Below are 20,521 nucleotides of genomic sequence, written 5' to 3' on the forward strand. Positions count from 1 at the left end.
TTCCCTACCCAGGGACTGTTGCCAAGAGAAAAAAGACCATCACAAAAGTCATACACCGTGATTCCACGTAAACACTACTCTGCAATGATGCAATTTTCAAGATGGACTTCAGAGTGGCTTTCAGGGTCAGGGAGGATTGGGGGGAGAGGGAGACAGATGTGATGACAAAAGGCAAATGAGTGAGATTTGTGAGACGGGGACTGCATGTGTCCTGACCGGTGGTGGATACAGGAACTGAACGCAGAATTTAACACACACACACACACACACACACACACACACACACACACAAATAGAAGCAAGGCCAGGATAGTCTAAGATGGATGAGTTGGTATCAGGGTCAATATCCTGGTTGTGATGTTTGGTTATAGATTAAAAAAGGGAACAGTTATCACTTTGTGTTAACATCTCGGGTTCGGCTCTCCATTGAGCAGTCTCCTGCCTTCAGGACCCTAAGTTAGAGCTCTGCTTGTTTTCATGTAGCAAATGGGAAGAAGATCTTCATCACAAGATCGCCAAGAGACAATGCAGGTACAAATAGGTCCAGTAAAAGACAGTTCAACCCCCCTGCCTCCTTCCTTCCTCCTTTCTAGTACATTCCATTTCCAAAGATGACTCAGAACCCTCTCTAGCCCTGCATGGTTCATGACATTAAAGCAGAAATAATAGCCATAGTAACATAATACTGTCTTCTTGTTGCATTATACTTCGAATGCTTTTAAACCATTTTTTTATTATTATTAACTATTCCATTTCACACTTCAGCAATCCTTTGAGGCTGAAAGGCGTAAGACAGGGAGCCAGGCTTCTTGCACTGTAAATGGATGTCCTGTATTGTTTTAAGTGCCCTATACCCCCCAGAGGAGAATAACTTCGCCTCTGAGTTAATTTAATGTCAAAAACCCACATTATAAACGTGAAATGCTTTTGACTGATGATTCACGGAAAAGAGACCCTTAGCTCTTCGGGTTAATAGTGTGTAAGGGAGACATGCATTTCTTGGTTTCTTAGAGAAAGCAGCCACAGTGAGTCAATACTGCTGATATAATAATGAGCAGCACATTTGGAAAATGGTTCAGGTTGTTGGGGCCCCAACCCGGCTGGAATTCACCCCACTCGACCTCCAGCAGGTGCTGCAGGTGAGCTATGTTTCCTTTGGGACCTATGGCTTGTCCTCTAGAGAAAGACTGCACCCAAAGACAGCTTCGCCGAGGGTCCCCAAGGTCCTGGGTCGGTCTGCCTTCCCAGACACCTTGGAAACAGCTGGTATCCCAAACTTAAAACAATGATGTTCAGCAGTCTCTCTATTTCCCCTCTGATGGGATTATTAGGATAGAGAATCTGGACACTGTAGGGAATGGAGACAGAGTCCTGCTCTGCTCACCCTCTCCAGGGATCATAATGAAGGCTGCGTAGACTTACTGACCATTCCCCCGAAGCCCTTCCTGAATCCTACTACAACGTCTGAATTGCAATAAATATTCCCTTAAAGAATCAGGTAAGAAAGCTCCTAGATCAACGGGCAGAGACAGGAAGGCCAAGATGGATAAAGCCCTAGCGAAGGAGGTGTTGTAGTGGGGTCTGATCTGCGCTCTCAGATGCACCCTGCACAGAGGCAATGCCCTCGGGAGAACGAGGATTCGAAGGAAAAGGGTCATGATCACGTGATGCCAGACTTCCAAGAGCCTCCGGAGTGGACTTGATTGCTGATCATGAAAACATGGGTTTTTATCAGGAAAGCCTTAAGTGGCTATCTGTATGTACGGGTCCCTAACATAAAGTGCTCAAGCTTTTCTCCAAAGCGCTGCGAGGTATGTGGATGGGCTCCTCTGATAAAGTCAAAGACACATAAACACGGAAACATGTTTTTAGTGTTTGCTGCTCTGTGGCTGTTCCATGGGCTTGTAATGAAAAGAGAATGATGCCCTTCAGCTCAGGACTTGCCAGCAACAGCAGGGGCATGTGGCCACAGTCCTACAAGGGCTCGGGCAGCTTCTAGAAACATGGAGCAGCTTCAGAAATAAATAGATTAACTGACCCTAAGTAACAAGGAGTCCCCTTGGACTCAATCCACAAGTGTGGCTGGGCGGAGGCGGGCGACCTGCTCGTGGACTTCCCCGAGGTTGGCTATGCATCCCCACAGAGGCACAGACATTTAAAACCTATAACCTGAAATTAAACCAATCTCCTGGCCACCGATCGCTAATAACCGAAAAGGCCAGAGGGAACTCCGGATGCAATTCTTCTGCAAATTAAATTCAAGACAGTTATCAATATATATTCTTGGAGAGATCTCAACAGAGATTCGTTAAGCAAGTTACTTAATTTTAAGCCTGTCCCTCTGTAAAAATAACCTGAGTAAATCCATTCATCTCTTGGGAAGATTAGACTATTAAAGGGGTCTCCTAAATTCAGTTGCTCTCTTTTTGTGTCAAGAATGTTAAGAAACTGAAAGGCCATTAACAAGAATTGGAAAATTGAAAACCACATTTAGGATGAGCTGGTTAGGCTAGCTCACTCTCTACACTTTTCCTGAAAATCCAAGACTAGAATTACTCCTGTTCCACCACCACCCCCCAAAAAAAAACCCTGTAATAACATAGTGAGCCTGAGGTTGTAAATACCAGTCTTGCATAAAGACGTTTCTTGGCTGGTATTTTATTTGAAATTTGCATCATGAGATCCAATGATTTTATACCCTGTCTGGTACAAAACTACCCCGTGTATCTGCCATCTCTCCAATTAGATTTTTACCTCCATGCTGAGAATAAAGTCTAGCATATACATCCTCAAAAATACGTGTTGACGTTTTTCTCCAAAAGTACCTGATTTTTTGAAGACACCAGCTGTGATTCTATTTTCATTCTTTTCCTGTAATTTTATATACTAAGGAAATAGATCAGTGGCTTCCCTTTTCTCTCTGCCGCTGATTAAATGCCCAGCTGATCTTTGCTACATTATGTCTCCCAAAGGGCATCTCAGTTTGATTCAGTTGGCTATTTGGTTTTTCATTTATAGATTTGAGCTATCGAGAGGATGTTCTAATAACACTTATGTCAACGTAATACATAGTTTGCTGTTGCTCTCTTAACAACAAATTGCATTAAAAAATGGGTGCCTGACTTTAGATCTTTAATAATGACCTAAGGGATTTTACATGGCATGACTTTGCTTGGTTTATATTTTGTGCTTTGCATTTATTTAAAATTTTCTCTCATTTGCTCTAGTGACACCCCTTCTTAAATTAGCTGTTATGGAAATAATAAAGCTACTTCACTTGTGGGCTACATTTCTTAGCTCTGCAACACTTTTACGTGCATTCTTTCATTTTGCTCCTTGCCACGGGCAGGGAAAGTTTATTATACGTATTTTATAGGCATGAAAACAGAGGTACAGAGAGGTAAAGTGACTTCCCTCAGGGTCGCAGAGGTAGTTAATAGCAGAGCGAGAGCCAGAAATTCCATCTCTGGCTTTCTGGCCCCGTCCCCGAGCACTCCGCCAGTGCTTCGAACCCCACTGCGGACTGGAGCCGGGCTGTGGGCGTGCAATCACAGGGTCAGTTTACGAACTATTCATGCGTCTGGGCCCCACCCTGCGGACATCTGTATTCTTATAAACAGATGGGATTTTCATCTAATAATTTGGCAAAAAAAGAATATGTGGTGAGGCTGGGGGAGCAGAGACCTCCATATACTGCGACAGAATGGACTGGATAGAAACTTTTAGGGGGATTGTTAGAAAAAAGTAGCAATGTAAATGAAGTCACCCCTGACCCCTGAAATTCACCTGCTGCAAATTTTCCCAAAGACATACAAAGCAAGTGTGGTGAGGTGTTTGTACCAAGTCGTTCACTGCGTCACTCTTTACAAATGGAAAGGGTGAGGTAGGCGGAGGAAGGCATAAGACAATCAATGGGAATCCCTTGAAACACGTGCCATATCCATATGTAAAAATAAGAAGCAGACACTGGAGAAGAATGACTGGATTTAAATACCTACGTATATCCAGCGTATACCAGTATATACACATCAATGTACACGAGGTTTGCAGGTTGGAGTAAATCTGTTCATCTCCTTACGTCCTAGTTGTTTCATATATAAGGTCCCTACCGTACAGGATTGAGGTAAGGACCAAACGAGATAATACCTATTAGGCATTTAGCACAGCACATGATATATGAGATATTCAATGAATATTAGTATGCTATTACTAATGCTTTTATTATAATTATTATCATAAATCGTGGGCCAGTAATATGATTATAATTATCAGTAACAGTAGTAACTGATCCATAGGAAGACGAGATCGAGACACGTACTGGTAGGGAAAAATGTCCCATATATAATACAGGACAAGAGTACGTCACGATGGAGTCAGAATACGGTCCCACTCGTTTCTTAAAGGCACCGACCCCATGTTCCTCTCCAGCACTTTTCCTAACTGTGGATCACCTCCTAAGCAACTGGTAGATACACAGCAAGTGAGTATAACAGCCAGTGTCATTTCCCTCTAGCAGAATAGGATGTTGAAGGTACCTAGTAAGGAAGGGATTAAGGTACAGGCAGGGAGAAAGAGGGGCCTGATTCCCCTGAGGAGCCTCACACCGAGGGCTATGGGGCCAGGCTCACAAAAGTCCCCTGGCCGGAGAGATGTGCTAGACGAGATATTCCCCAGAGAGGAGGGAACCTAACAGTCACCTTGTTTGTCCGAACTATGGACAAGACGTTTACATGACAGCTGCAAATCCACCTTGTCCGTCCTAAATGTTACAGATGAGACATTTAGGAAGTTCCCTAGTCAGTTTCCTATTAAAGAGCCATCATAAAGCCCTCAGTGGCCGCCACTCGGACCCCACGGACTCGAGAGCTTCCTGTCTTCCCTTCTGTTCTCACTTCCACTTGATAACCGTTCCTTCCCCTTCACCCTTTTGTGTCCATGCAATTCATTCTTCAACTCTGCGAGCCAAGAAGCCTGTCACCCTGCAACAGTAACAGGGGCGAGATCCCCCACAAATAAAAAGCAAACCTGAGCACCGTATTAGTAAACTAAAAAACAAACAAACAAAAGGTAGTCGTGGGAGCCACTCCATGAATGGGAGCCAGTGAGGCCAGGAGCTCAAGCTGGTGGAAAAGCTGCTGCTGAGACATGTCCCTCTTGCTGAAACCTGGATGGGGAATGATTTTCTCAGATCATGTTTTCAATTTGGACAGCAGGGGCCTCAGAAGGGGACAGACGTGCCCTCCACGCCTGACATCAGGGAGCAGATAAAGGCATCCGGGACACAGGTCGGAGGCCACACGGTGCCTCCTCTTGCAAGTGGCAGGGCAGGGATTCTTGGGCTGACTTTGATCATCAAGGCCATGATTGCATCTTTTTCAGGACTCCTGCCACTGACTGCCACGGATACGCAGCCAGCTACCCCAGTGCTATTACCCAAGGCCTCTGTAAGCTTCAGCGCGCCGTCCTGCAGGCTGCAAGGGCTTTTGCAAGACCTACAGAACTATTATAAAAAATACATCATGGAAATACATTGCAAAATACATTGCAAAAACACTGATAATGTAATGCCACGGGGAAGTAGAAAGAGAGGGCTAAGAAGGAGGGGTTGCTCGAGAAACGACCGTTTCTACGTTCTACTCTTCCGTACAGTCTAACTTTTGCCATATTTTTTCATGATTTGGGGGGTGGGGGGGCTAAAACAGATGAAATGCAATCCTCAATTAGTTGTCCTGTGAAATCAGATTTGGACGCCCCTAGCTTAGCGAGTATCCGTGCACACTGGCACAGCGGGCGCACACACTGGAGAAGAGACTCTTGCTCCATACTTACACGTACAAGACCGTCCTGGTGTCACCCACTTTGCCAGCATCGCCCACCGTAAGGGTGTCATAGCCTCGTTCCAGTTCAAACTCCTCAAACGCAAGCTTGATGACCTAAATAAAGCAAAGATCTTTATTTAGATTCAAAGGAACTTTCTATGACTTTAAATATACAAATATCCAGCTGTATTATAAAGTTTTGCTCTTTAATTCCATTATATTTCAAACAACCTCAAGCTGCTTTTTTTTTTCAAGCTGCTTTTAAAAGTAAGTGTATGGATAATTGTATACGTTTGAGAACCCTCAGTTACAGAATTTTAAAGAGTTCAAAATGGCTATCACTCTAAAGATACTGATTATCAGCTGTAAAAGTGAAATTAGCTCATATAATGCGTTAAGTCAAATGTGTATAAATTTTTATTTTACCTTCTATAGTGGTTAGAAGGACCCAGAGATAACTTAATATAAGCAAAAGAATTGTCCATTAATTCTTTTTTTAGTATATCTCATATGTTAATTCTTTTAATATTTATTTTAATATATATTTGAGGACACCCAAACACTCTGAAATAAGTATTTTTAGAGTGTCATATGCAGATTTTATTTAATTAGCCATATTAACATATTAAGAAGATCTCCCTAGGCTAGAAAGTTTTCCTCTCCATTTAACTTTGCAAAGCCTTGAAGTTTTATTTTTATAGAGAACACTGTTGTGGTGATTGACACCACACCAACCAGATAGGACCAGTTGATGTCTGATACGTCCATATAGATGTATCTAGAAGAAATGCTTTCTTCTCTGACCAATATTGTGATCAAGGAGGAAGAGACGTCATGAAATTAGGCTAGAATCCTGAGCAACAAAGAGAATAAGGAATGGGGAGTTAGACAGATGATAGATAGAGACAAGGGATGAAGGTCATTGATAGATGATAGATATGTAGAAGTAATAGGTAGAGAGACAGATAAGAGACAGATGCAGATAAAAGTTTGATGAGAGATACAGAGATAGATCAATTTATTGATCAACCAATAGAAAGATAAGGAGATAGGTGAGAGATGACTGAGATAATAGAAGAAAGTGAGATAGATAATCAATGCATAAACATAAATCACAGGTAGGTAGATGGATAGACAAGAAGACAGAAAAGATAGAAACACGAGAGGCCGAATCAGAGGCAGAAGACAGGCACATGAAGAACAGAAACCATAACACGGGAAATACATTTTGATGATATCTATTTCAGAGTAGATCTGAGACTTCGGAATCTTGTAAAAAAGTATCAAATGCCCATTTGTTAGACTGAGAGGAAAGGGTACATGGCACCAGAAGGAAGGCGGGACCAACGCCCACTGTAATGCGTGTGGTCCCGAGCAGGCCTAACCAGGTGTTCTTCCGAGCAATGCTAATACGGAATACATTAATTTTTCTACTTGAAATTCCTACTAAAATTAGTGTAAGTCATTATAATTTATTTTTACAAGTCTACTCTTTCAAATTGCAGTGTTTGTGTGAATACATTATTGTAGCAATCCGCTTCGAAACAGCTGTAGAGGTTGGTGGCTGTTGCAAACCAGGATCGATACTGCATGTGAAGCCTGGGACCCAAGCATGGTTTTATTGTGTTTCCTTTTTTTTTTTTTCTTTCTCTTTTTCTTTCTCATGGGTCTATTTATAAATGACTGTGGTCCAAAAAGAAGAGAATAAAAGAGCTGAAGGATTGTCATCGAGAGCGGCGGGTTCACCCCCATCCCCTCCTGACACCGGTACAGGGCCCCGCCTGTGGAGCACCCTGCAGCGGGGCCGTCATGACCCACTCATGGCTGAAGACCATGGCTGGACAACTGTAATGAGGCATACACGGGGGGCTCCCTCCATAACTGTGCTTTCATTAGGGGCGTAAAAATGGCCATTTTGTGATTCTTCCATGCCAAGGCAAAGGGTATGAGAGAGGCTTTTGTCCATTTTAGGCTCAACAATCAGCCAGAGCCTGTTGTTACAGGATGATGTGTATGCCATGCTATTAATGCTCCATAAAAAAGGGAAAATGCATACCCAGTCTTGGGCAGACAACCTGTAGGGTGTCAGCATGGCATTCTGGAAATATCCTACTTGGTATTAAAACAGAAATACACATTGAGAAATGATGACAAGCTTCATTACAAATCAGGGATGGACAGAGATGCAAGTGAAAAATAATGCTGAGTTTATGCATCTTTAAAAAGATTTTACTTATTTGAGAGAGAACACAGAGAGAGGGAGGGAGAGAACAAGTGCGGCAGACAGAGCAGCGGAAGCAGGGGGAGAAGCAGAGGCCCCACTAAGCGGGGAGCATGAGGCTCGATCCTAGGACCCTGAGGATCATGACCTGCGCCAAAGGCAGATGCTTAATTGACTGGGCCACCCAGGCGCCCCAAAATAAATGCATTTTTAATTACAATGAGATATAGGTAAGGTGTACGTCATGATGGTTCACATATACATAGTGAAATGATTACAGCCATCGAGCTAGCTGATCTCTGCAAATAGTTGTCGGAGTGTGCTGGGAAGCTCTACTGTCAGCCAACTTCCCTCTCTCAACACAACGGTATTGACTGCACGCGCCCTGCTGCCCACTGTTCGAGCTCTCCGCTCACTCACCTACAGAACCACGACTCCATACCCCTCGGCCCACATCCCCCCGTCCCCCCGCTCCCTGGCCCCTGGTCTCCACTGCTCCGCTCACTGCTACCACGTCTGAGTTCTTTAGATTCCACAGGAAAATGAGATAAAATGCTGTTTTCTTTACGTATCTATCTCACTGAGCATGACGTCTTCCCGGTTTGTCGATGACTGTTACGAATGGAAGGATGTGCTGCTTTAAGGCTGAATAATGCTCCTGTGTGCATGCGTTTATACCCACAAATACACATTTGCTTTATCCATTCATCTGTCGATGGACACAGGCTGTTTTCATATCGTGGCTACTGGGAGTATGAATGATTCTGACATATATTTGGGATTGTGAGTGATTCGGGGACCAAAGTGGCTCAGAAGTCAGTAGCCAAAGTGTGTGTGTGTGTGTGTGTGTGTTTTAAGATTTTATTTATCTGAGAGAGAAAGCAAGAGATAGAGAGTACGAGCAGAGGAGTGGGGTAGAGGGCAACAAGTGGCTCAGTCTCCTGGGATTCACCGAATGCCTACTCTGTCCAGGCCACAGTGCTAGGAAGTGAAACAAAGAGGAGATGGACAAAGTTCTAGCTTCAAAAAAGCATATTAATGTCTACAAGGGGGTATTCGGATAAACAGAGTAATTTCGAAACCTGTTACAGACATAGATTCCTTAGTAGACAAAATAGGAAGGAAAAAAAAAGGACACAGTTCTGGACTTTAAAAAATTTAAAACCCATTGGAGACAACTTGAGAAATGCAGAATAATTATAGAATTTAACATTTACAAGTAAAGATTTCTTAATGATAAGAGATGAAATCATTTACTTCTTCAACCTCCAAACAGACTCTCAGGCCATGAGAAAGAGATGCTGCTCAGTGTGGACTTCCGTGCAGTTTTAAAAATATATTCTTGGCATTTTGTAATATATATATATATTACATATTATATATATATAATATATATTACATATATATAATTACATATATATGTAATATAAAAATATATATAAAATATATATATATTTTACCAATTTTCAGCATCTCACTGCTGTAAAACAGTTGATCTGAGTAAGTCCTCCTCATGAGCTTCCTTTTGTATTGTTAAGTGCATTAAAACCCCTATAAAACACTACCCTCTGTTTAAACACTTCTAAATCTTCTAAAAATAGTGCTTCTAAAAATATAGAGAAGACTTGTTTCTCAACCTTTGTAAAAGAAATGTAAAACAATATCTATAAAATACATCCTGGGGTGAGCTTATTCCAATATGTTTATCTTCTGGGAACAATTAAAAACATATTTAAATATTAATTCCCTACATGACTCTTCCATATCTCTCCTTTTCTGTGCTTCCATTTGTTCATTAATTCCTCATTTATTCATATATTCAAGGCAAATTAACGTCCCGGCCCTCTATCATGAACAGGCTTTGTGCAAATCTTTTCATTTGTATAAGTACATTTTAAACACACTGTTCCCACCACTCAGGCTAGCCGTGTGCTTATCAACAAAGGGTCTTCTTCAAAGAGCAAGGTACTTAATCAATTGTCCCTAATGCTAAGTTTTATCAGTACAAAAACACATTTCAAGACGAAGCAGAACCATTTAAATCGGGCAGCAGGTGCTGTTGTAATTTAAATTAGCATTAAAATAGTGAGGGGGAGGGCTGGGGAGATAGCCCCTTTCCCTTTCCTGATTCAGGGTCCCTCTTCTGACCCCAAGCTGGACAGAGATGGCCCTGACGCCCAGAGGGAGACGGTAAAGTGAACCCTGAGCAACCCCTTCTATACGCACGTCTGTGCATGTGTCTATGGACTTATTCACCTGGATTGTAGAGATGAATAACGTCCTTTCACGTGACTGTTGAGTAAATTAAAGCATAAAAAGTGATTTATTGTTAGTGTTAAGTAAATCTGTATGTACTATCTCTGTCTTATTTTAATTAATAATAAGACTTGGAAGGAAAGAATTGCCAAACTGACATAAACCAAGTGTAATATGGTTATGCATTGTTTTACGTGAAATATGACAGACTGGAGATGCCAACAAATACAAGTTTTTAGGTAGAGCACAAAGGATTTGTGGGATCTCTGAAAGACCCTGTATGATACTATCACGGTGAGTACGTGTTTATTTTTTCAAACTCATAGAATGTCCAGCACCAGGAGTGAACCGTAATGTAAAAAACGGAATCTGGGTGATGGTGATGGGTCACTGTGGGTCCACCAGTTGTGACAAATGTACCATTTGGTGGGAAGTCTGACAGAGCGGGAGGCTGTGTGTGTGCACTATGGGGTATACGAGAAATCTGTACCTTCATCTTAATTTTGCTGTGAACCTAAGACTGCTTTAAAAAAGTCTTTAAAACATACAAGTTTGTTTCCTTTTAAAGAAAGAATAGAATCCTTGTTTCTTATAAAAAGTAAATTTTTTCTTTTGGCTGATGGGAACATTATTTTGGCATCAGAGTCTGGATAATTTATTTTATACAACTAAATCAAAATGAGTTCTACTTAAAAAAAAATCTCCAAATCCAAAGAACCTATATGTAATATTTCCCATACAAGTTACTTGCCTTAATTCTGCTAGGGGGGTGCACACCGTTTTTCTACCTAATTATGCTTCAGCATTCTTAATAAGAAAGCAAGTAGAAATTTAAATAGAAACAAAATAACAACAAAGGATGGATTTTTTTTTTTTTTTTTTTTTTTTTTTTAGTTCTTCTGCTAATACCATGGTCTATGACCCGCACTGTGATGCTGCAAGTTCATCTGTAACTCCGGCATATCTCATTACATGGAAACAGGCTGGACTGGACTCCGTCCCCATGGTAGCTATAAAGTAAGCAAAGTCTATTCCCAAATGGTTCCCATCTCTGCAGCACCATCGTGCAGCCAGGGTTAGCACGCTCGGACCGGGCAGTCCAAATACGCAGCAGAGCTAGCAGCAAGGATTAAAGCTAAAATGTTCAGCAACGCTCTTTCAAAACTGCACTGTCCCAAATGTTTCGGCTACGCTGGCTCTCTTCAGTGGGGCTCAGAACTTCTTCTCCGCAGCTTGGCCCCTTTACGAGCTCTCATGTTACTGCCAACGGATGGGATGTGCCTGCCGCTAGAAGCAGGAGCCTAAGGTGACACACTCATGAGCACAAATGGGTGTTCCTGGGGGCTCCATGTCCCACCCTGCAGCTCGCTGCCCAGGAAAAGCAGAAAGAAGGGCAACTGGTTCCCTCAAGGCAGGTCTTCCCTTACCCTTCCTAGAAGTTTACATCTCCTGGGCAAGAAATAACTCCTCCTTCTCCGTATCCTGTTTGCTCTAAGTCTCTCCAGAAAATTCTCTGGTTGGATGATCGCCATGAGGGATCATCCCATGCTGGTCTGTGGTACACATCTGCCTTTTAAAGTATTTATTTGTTTAAGACTGAGACCTCAATTGCACTACAAAAATCAACTTCCTCAAGCCTTTTTTGCGTGGAAAACACAAATGGGGCAGCCTGGGTGGCTCAGTGGTTTAGCGCTGCCTTCAGCCCAGGGCCTGATCCTGGAGACCTGAGACTGAGTCCCCGTCGGGCTCCCTGCAGGGAGCCTGCAGCTCCCTCTGCCTGTGTCTCTGCCTCTGTGTGTGTGTGCGTGTGTGTCTAATGAATAAATAAATAAAACCTTTAAAAAAATAAAAAAAAGAAGAAAACACAAATGTGCAAACACACAAACACATGTGCACACTACTTTCTGAAGTAAATAGAGCCAAAGGTGCTCTACCAAGGACATCAAGGAGTCGTCAAACCCCAGCATATCATAATTTTTGTATTAGCACAGCAGGATCTGCTCTTTTCATGCTAAGATATGACAAATCACATATTTATTCTCAGAAGCTCGGCTGACAGGTGGTTTCGAAAGATGTGCCAAGGGTCAAAGAACGTCACACAACCTTGGTGGCTGTGTGGAAAAACTGAAACTCCAGGTATTTTCAAAGAGGCCAGAAACAGAACTCCTATACTTTCTTTCTGTGGATACAGGCTTTGTGATAAAATAGATGAGTTACATACTATTTCATCTCACCATTAAGTTAGAGTTTGTCATTTATGTTTTAGGAAGTATTTGTCACAAACATTATTCAAATAAAAAGAGATTTCTTTATATCCCTAAATAGTTACAAAATGCTGGGTATCCATATCTGTACCTGAAGGCCAATCAATTAATTTTTCCCCTACGTATGTTCATGCTTTTGATCTAATAGCTTGTCCCTAATTATTATTAATTTTACCATAATTTATGGTGAATTAAGAAGTCATCATATTCACATAAACCTATAATTACATTTTATGTTCTTTCCAGTCTATAATATTAATAATTTACATCTAATGGTAACTCCATGGGGATATACATATTATTTGCTAAGTGACAAGACCTTTAATATATTTATATAGGTTAAAAATATGCTTATATCCATAAATAATGGATATCAAAAGTTGTTATGCAATAATGCAGTATAAAAATTATTTTTTAAAAAGATTGCATTTATTTATTCATGAGAGACACAGAGAGAGAGGCAGAGGCACAGGCAGAGGGAGAAGCAGGCTCCATGCGGGGAGCCTGATGCAGGACTTGATCCTAGGACCCCAGGGTCCTGAACTGAAGGCAGACTGTCAACCATTAAGCCACCCAGGTATCCCAAAAATACACTGACTTATTCAGCAAACTGAATGATTATAATCTCACAAAATATTTTAAGTAAAAAAATGCAAAGCCCAAATTATCCACCTACCATTTTCCATCAAAGTATTATGATAGGAAATGCATAGTAAATAGGTATTTTTATTGTCCTCATCCTGCTTATGTTACTAATGTGGAAAGACAAATTATTACCAGAAGCATATGAAGGCATTATATATACTAAATCATACCTTTCTTAATTTTCCAAAAATTCCTTTCTCACTCATTCACTGAACACACCAACTAGGGGTTCTGCAGGTTGGGTTCAGCCATGGGTAAATGAGCTCGATCAGGAATAATGGTGGCTGGGCCTGAGCTGGTGCTGGGGATGTGGGGGAAGGGGCAAGTCTTTGATATATGTGAGTTGTCCATAGAGTACGATGATGGCGTAGCTGATAGGAATTACTAAAACACAGTGATCAAAGATAATTATTATTTGTTTTTTTTCTTAGGCAAGGAGGTTGTATCATTGTGCATGGAGGGGATAAAATCTGGGTAGAAAAATAAGAGTTTTCTTTTCAATGTGATAGGCTTTACATGACTTTTGGACATTCCTAGATATTAAGTAAAATCAAGATGCCAAGTGCCCATTTAGACATAACAGTTGAGAACTATGGAGAGACTGGGGACTAGAAGCAAACTGGGTAACCATTAACCACAGAAAATGATGAAAGTGGAGTAGCCCAGAGTAGGGCAGTAGAGGATGGAGCCTTGGACTGCCCGATGTGTGGAGTCATGACATTGAGGAAGGATGCATTAGAAGATCCTGCAGTAGGAGGGACCTAAGACCAGTTTTGCTGTGGAACCACCATAAAACTGAAGTTCTTGAGAAGGAGGCAGGGATCAAATGGTTTGAATATGCCTGAAAACTTAAATACAGAAGGACACAGAAGAGACCCATAGTTTGGCTAGATGGAGAACACGAGTGACGACGACAGGAAAAAAATCTCACCATGGCAGGGATGAGAGATGTGCTGGAGTATGCAGCTGGGAGACTGAGAGATAGAGAAGAGAAGAATAGGACTATGGAGATCTCGGAGTACTTCCCTAACAAGGGTGAGCAGGATGAGGATGTGTCTCCACGGGCAGATTTTGTTTTTAAGATGGAAAACACTGGAATGCACTGCACAGTGATGATTCAGTGACCTGAGATATAAATGATTTCTCAGGAGAGAATAAATTGTTGCTACTTGAATGGAAATATGAATATGTCTTTGACTTTACTGGGATACACACTAATCCCCACAATGTAAAAGAAAACCGCATGGAGTATGAACATTGGTGGGGTGATCTGGTGGCAGGAAGATCATGGAGTTCAGGGACATTGGCTCATAAGTTTTCAATAGAGGATGAGGTGAGGTCAGCAGTAGAGTGTAATCGAACATTGAATATAGAATATAAAAAGACTTAAAATATTAATATAAAACAACCTCTGTTTTCAGAAGTGGAAAACAAAAGCAAGGGAAGACAAAGGACTTATTTTGCAATTATTAGTGGAAGATGTAGAACTCACACTGGGAACTCCTGAGCCTTGACTTAGTATTTTTTAGTTCTTTGTTTCCACATTCACATATAAATGAGGAAGGTTTAAGAGTAGAGGTTATAAAATCCAATTCCATTTTCAAAAACATTTTTTCACCTTTCTTTCAACATACTCATTTTAAAGTATTTCGTCAAAAATTTTGGTCTACTGTCATTCTGTCTTACTTTTCTGATCACAATCTCAGATGATTTAATACAATACAGATTCAGCAATTATTTCCTGTATGGCTAGTTCACACATACCGTGTACACACACATACCACATATACACACCCACAGCACACACACATGTACATTGTGTTTCCTGAGTGAATACAAATGCCTTACTTTTTATTTGCCCTTTGTTGTTTTGATGTTCAAAATATATTTGTTTTCTCTGAAACTCTTGTTTGTGCAAGAAATTGCAATGATAGGAATAGATAGGCGACAGAAAAAACATTTTTAAAATTTTCCAAGATGCAAAACTCATAGCACAGAATAAATAAGTAAAAAGCCTTACATTTTGGAAGAAGATAATATGCAAATGCCTTAATTACTGTTGATTTGAAGTCAACAGGATAGGGAATGAGAACTTAGAGCACAAAGATAGGAACTCCAACAAAAAGAAGCTATATCTGATTCACCAACTATAAATTATTTATTAGAAGAAAGTTTTTCAAACTGTGAATTTCCTGGAGAACATGGTAACACATCTATATCTGGAAATTATTAACATGACTGTCAAAGCAATTTATTACACATCATAAAGGAAAGTTCACACTTTCTTATGAAACAAAAATTATCAAATCTTTAAAATAAGTTTTAAGCATTTTAGCCTGAGGTTCTGAGGAACAATCGTGAAACAACTGAAAAAACACAATTAGTTACAGAGAGACATCTTGTCCAAATGTACGTACCATCAAGACCAGATGAACACGCATCTAAATTTCCCACAGAAAAAGTACAAATAAGCTTTTCTGTCTGCAAATAGCATTCAGGATTGGGTTCCATCTGAGAAAAAGAACCTTAAAAGAAACAACTTAGGAGAAATTTATTTCTGAGACATCCTTACTTTATATCTCGCCCCTTATATAAATACTAAAATCCTGGGCAGCCCGGGAGGCTCAGCGATTGAGCATCTGCCTTCAGCCCAGGGCGTGACTGCGGGGTCCCGGGATCGAGTCCCACATTGGGCTCCCTGCCTGGAGCCTGCTTCTCCCTCTGCCTGTCTCTCTCTCTCTCTCTCTCTCTCTCTCTCTCTCTCGCTCTCGCTCTCTCTCTCTCTCTGTCTCTCATGAATGGATAAATAAAATCTTTAAATAAATACATACATACATACATACTAAAATCCTTTAAAAACTACAACTCCACGCATTGCTAGTGAAAGGGGGTTCCTAGTGCTATTTCAAAGGTAACCTGCTCCTGTCCCCCCCTGCAAACCTCCTCGTGCCTGCCGGGCCAGGCCGCATGCTGCTGCTGAGCTGAGGGGTCCTGCTATCCCAACCTCAGGAGTCTATACAACCAAACAAAACTGCATCAGCTTTGGCACAACAATTCCCGGCTCCCAACCCAGAGGAGCTTCTGCCTACACACCTCCCACCTTATGGCATAGCATTGTGCTGCTCTTGAGAAGTGTCTTGGCCACACTGAGGTGTGGGTACTGGGGACTCGTAAGGAGTAAAGAGACATCTGCAAAATTTCCAGAAAGCAGCGCGTCTAGGGTTGTGTGAACATGACCAAGGTGAACATTACAAATGAAATCCCTCAAGCAGAAATCATCACAATTCCAATAAAACTGCCCAAATACAGAGTCCTCGCCGTACAATGACAAAGACCAACCAGCTTGCCAGGGGAAGGAAGCAAATTCAAAGCAGTGATGGAGGAACATTAAAAGTGGTTTATGGTGTAAAATGAGAGAACAAACCAACAAGATCCCTGAAAGAGTTCTACTAGTCCCTGAAATAAAGCAAGCAAAAATCACAGAGTATTATTTAGAAAATGACTGAAATATATTCTCAGATGCAGGAAAGAAGACAGCAGTTTATTAAAAAACAGAGAGAACTGGGAATTTAAGAATACAACACAATAACCATGATAGAAAAAAAATCAGGGCATGATTAGATGTGATGAAATGCCGAATTAACATTTTCAGAACACTGAAATCTATCAACCGAAGGTACGTGAAGTAAATGAGCTGGAACTTTGAAGGTCTAAGAGATGAAAGAATTGCAAGAGAAAATTATAGATCTATAGATAAAAGCAGAAGATATTAAGTTTGCCAAGAAGTATCTGGAACAAAGGGTGCCAGTCAATAATTAAAAAAAAATAATAGAAGGCACATTTTTTGCAGCTGATAAAAGCATTGAGAATGGAGTCTAAAAACGGTGTGTTGCGGCCCCACTTACACAAAAGAAAGCAACAAGAAAAAACTAAGGCATGCATCTCCTGTTTAACTCTGAGATAACCAAAAGAATCCCACACACAAACCCAGAAGAATGAATGGCTCATATTTGAAGAAATGCAAATGAAAGTAGCTTTGTTTTCTTTCCGATACACGATTAAACCCTAACAATGATGGATCAACAAGATTGCAAGTCCCAGATAAAAAAGAAAAAAAGCCTGTGATTTTTAGCATGTTTGTTTAGTGAAGACGTTGTTTTATGTGAGAAGGAAGAGAAAAATCTTCTACAGATTTGTAAATGTCTCAGGTATTTTATTCACACACCCTTGACCTCCATCTTGGCGGAAAGACACTTCCAACAACAAGATTGATTTTAAGGAGTGAGCTAAAGGATATTTTGCTTAAATAGAATAATGATGATGTAAAGGAAGATCCAAAGCTAGAAATGAAAGGGGTGAGTTGATAAAAATAAAAGCACATATATTTATTTTTGCATATTAAATAACAGACAAGACAGATGCTTGGGTGGCTCAGTGGCGGCTCAGGGCGTGACCCCGGGGTCCCAGAATCGAGTCCCACATGGGGCTCCCTGCAGGGAGCCTGCTTCTCCCTCTGCCTGTGTCTCTGCCTCTCTCTGTGTGTCTCATGAATAAATAAGTAAAATCTTTTAAGACATATATAAATAAATAATAGACAGGAGAAGACAAGCAAACCCCATCTGCTCCTGGGGTTGAGCCCTGTGGCCCAGATGTGTCCTCCCACGGAGGTGGCCTGTCCCAGAGGAGTCGAGGCAGGAGTGGCAGTAGGGCAGCTGGGACTCTACTTCTACAGCCACCCATCCCGGGCCCAGCGGCCAGGGAGACGCTGCCATCCCAGTGTTTCCCTATCTACCCTGGTGCTAGCAGCAGACGCTTCCCCGGCCGTCTCAACGTGTTCAATTCCCACTGCTGCCCACCCCGGTCTCCTGAAGGCAACAGGAAGCTTGCAATGTCTTGGGTTCTACGAAGTGTAAAGCAGACGGAGGGGGCCAACCTGTGCAGAATGGGGAGGTAGAAATAGGAAAATGCCGATGCCCCCACCTTCAGTTACCATTTACCTGCCTACAGTCCTGCTTCAGATCAAGCCCTACCAAGCAGTGGTGAGGCAAGTGCTCTTAATTCTGTATGTATTTATCCATTGTCTCATGTATTAACTTGTTCCATTCATTCACTCATCTTTCTTGCATCTTCACTTGTGTCTATAAATATTTCTCTTTTCGGCAAGACCTCTCTACAAACATCCAGATTTCTATTAAGAGAAAAGGCAGAGCAAGCAGAAATAGCCAGGGATGGATATTAGTTTAAGCTTCAAACTAAGACTTGAAGAGTAATATATTATTTGACCCTATATATCTGCACTGATGGAAAAGAAAGACAAAAAATTCCCCTCCACTGTGATTTTTGTGTCTAATCATTCAAGTTTTAGCTCCAGTACTATACATACTTTTCCTTTTTCTAGAAAGTTCTTTGCCATGTCCCTGGGCATGGCTGGCTCCCCCAACTTGAGTAAGCTTCTCTCATGGAGTCTTTGTTGACCTCCCTTTGAGCATTGCCCTTACTCTATCTTCTGACGGTCATGTTTGTGACCTACTTTTATTCTCCACCCCCAAAATCTGAGATTGATCTATTATCTATCTATCTATCCATCTACCTACCTACCAACCTACCTACCTATCATCTATCTATCTATCTATCTATCTATCTATCTATCTATCTACTCTCTGCCTTTCCCATTAGACTAAAATCTATGAAAATAGGAGTTGTTCTGTTTTCCCCTGTTCACTACTGAGTCCAGCATGGTATGTGGCATGTGTTAAGTGTTCCATAAATATTTGTTGAATCAATACACCTACCTTTCCCTCTTGTACTACCATTTAGTCTAAAGAATCTAGGACTGTTATGTATCTGTAGACTCTTAAACCCCAAAGTTGAAGACTTTACATCAGTATAAACCAGAACAGCAGTAAAACTCTGTGAAGCAAAGTCAGATGGATGCACTTCGTAATAAGGGATAAAGATCACACTCATAAATATCATGTAACCTTCCTCCTTGGCATCTTAGAGTGTTTTTTTTTTTCTTTTTCTTTGAGTTATGGAATTACCATTCATTAAGGATAAGAGTAGATTACTTTATGGCCATACCTAACCTAACCTACTCCATATAAGAGAAGAATTGTTAAATAGTAAAATATTTACTCAGAAATTATTAATTAGTTCATCATACTGATAAGATTTCATCAATAGCTCAACTTTCCAGTCTCATTGGAAAAAAAAAAACTACAAAAGAATAATTCTTGTTATTTCACTTTCTTAAATTAGCAGAATGAAGATTTCTTTTAGTTGTGATACCAAAGGATTCCTTCTGTTACTACATAGGAAAACTAGGGCGATAATATGCAATAGTGATCAAATCTGCAGAGAATAAGTACATTTCATATCTGCTCACACATCCTGGATGTATACATATTTTTTGAAAAAATGTTTTGAACCATATTTATCATTGTTTGTCCTATAATTACCTGTACAAGATGACACTGATTTAGAAGGATAACATTTATTTCTGTGGTAATATACAAATGATAATAATATTGGGATTATGTCAAAAAATGTATTCTATGTATTGCAAATGATGTTTTTGGAGCTGCAAGCACTTACTGAGGCCACTTGGAGGCTCTGCACCTCATCCAGCTTTAAATACTGGCTTTGCAATTGACTGGCTGTATGATCTGCAGAAATAAACTCAATTCCATATGTTTAATCTTATCTCACAGGTACCATAGGCATAATGGCATCACTTATCTCACAGGATTATTATCAGGAATAAAGAACGAATGTGCATAAAGCACTTAAAACAGTGCAGGGCGCACGGTAAACATTCTATAAATGCCAATTATGCTAATTGAAACATGTGCCTGGGATCAGGCGGTGGCAACAGCCTACTTATTGTCCAGTCCTCTTTCACTTTCTTATTATTGCACATATCTTTAACTATCAGGCTTTCTTCTTTAAAGTAAGTTCTATCACACCACTCTTTCTTGAAAATCTGCACTATCTCACTATTGTCTACATAAAGTTTAAGTTCCCTCCCATGTATTTCTTGAAACAGAGTACATAGACCATCTGCATCAGTATTTTCTATGTGTGATTAAAAATACAGATTCTTAGACAATGTCAAGACACTACTGCACCTGAATTCCCGGTGGATGGAGCCCAGAGAAGGTGCATTTTAACTGCTTCCTCTGTGATTCTTTGACATAATTAAATTTGGGAAAACTGTCCTAAACTGACTTAAAACCTGCCTTATCTGGCCCGGAGCAAGTTCTGGATTGACTATGCAGTGTGTGTGCTCCACACTCTCAGGCCACCTTGGCTCTAGA

The 20,521-nt window shown here is 40.9% G+C and overlaps 1 protein-coding gene across 1 annotated transcript in view; it reads right to left on the minus strand.

Moving 5' to 3' along the window:
* Positions 1 to 20,521, minus strand: part of CSMD1 (CUB and Sushi multiple domains 1) — a 1,869,885-nt gene that overhangs the window by 431,655 nt on the left and 1,417,709 nt on the right. Inside the window, 1 exon segment of the mRNA XM_055335505.1 lies at positions 5,830 to 5,933. Within this exon segment, the coding sequence (XP_055191480.1) occupies positions 5,830 to 5,933 (104 nt within the window).

This window comes from Nyctereutes procyonoides, unplaced genomic scaffold, assembly GCF_905146905.1.
Source record: "Nyctereutes procyonoides isolate TBG_1078 unplaced genomic scaffold, NYPRO_anot_genome, whole genome shotgun sequence".
Taxonomy (NCBI): Eukaryota; Metazoa; Chordata; class Mammalia; order Carnivora; family Canidae; genus Nyctereutes; species Nyctereutes procyonoides.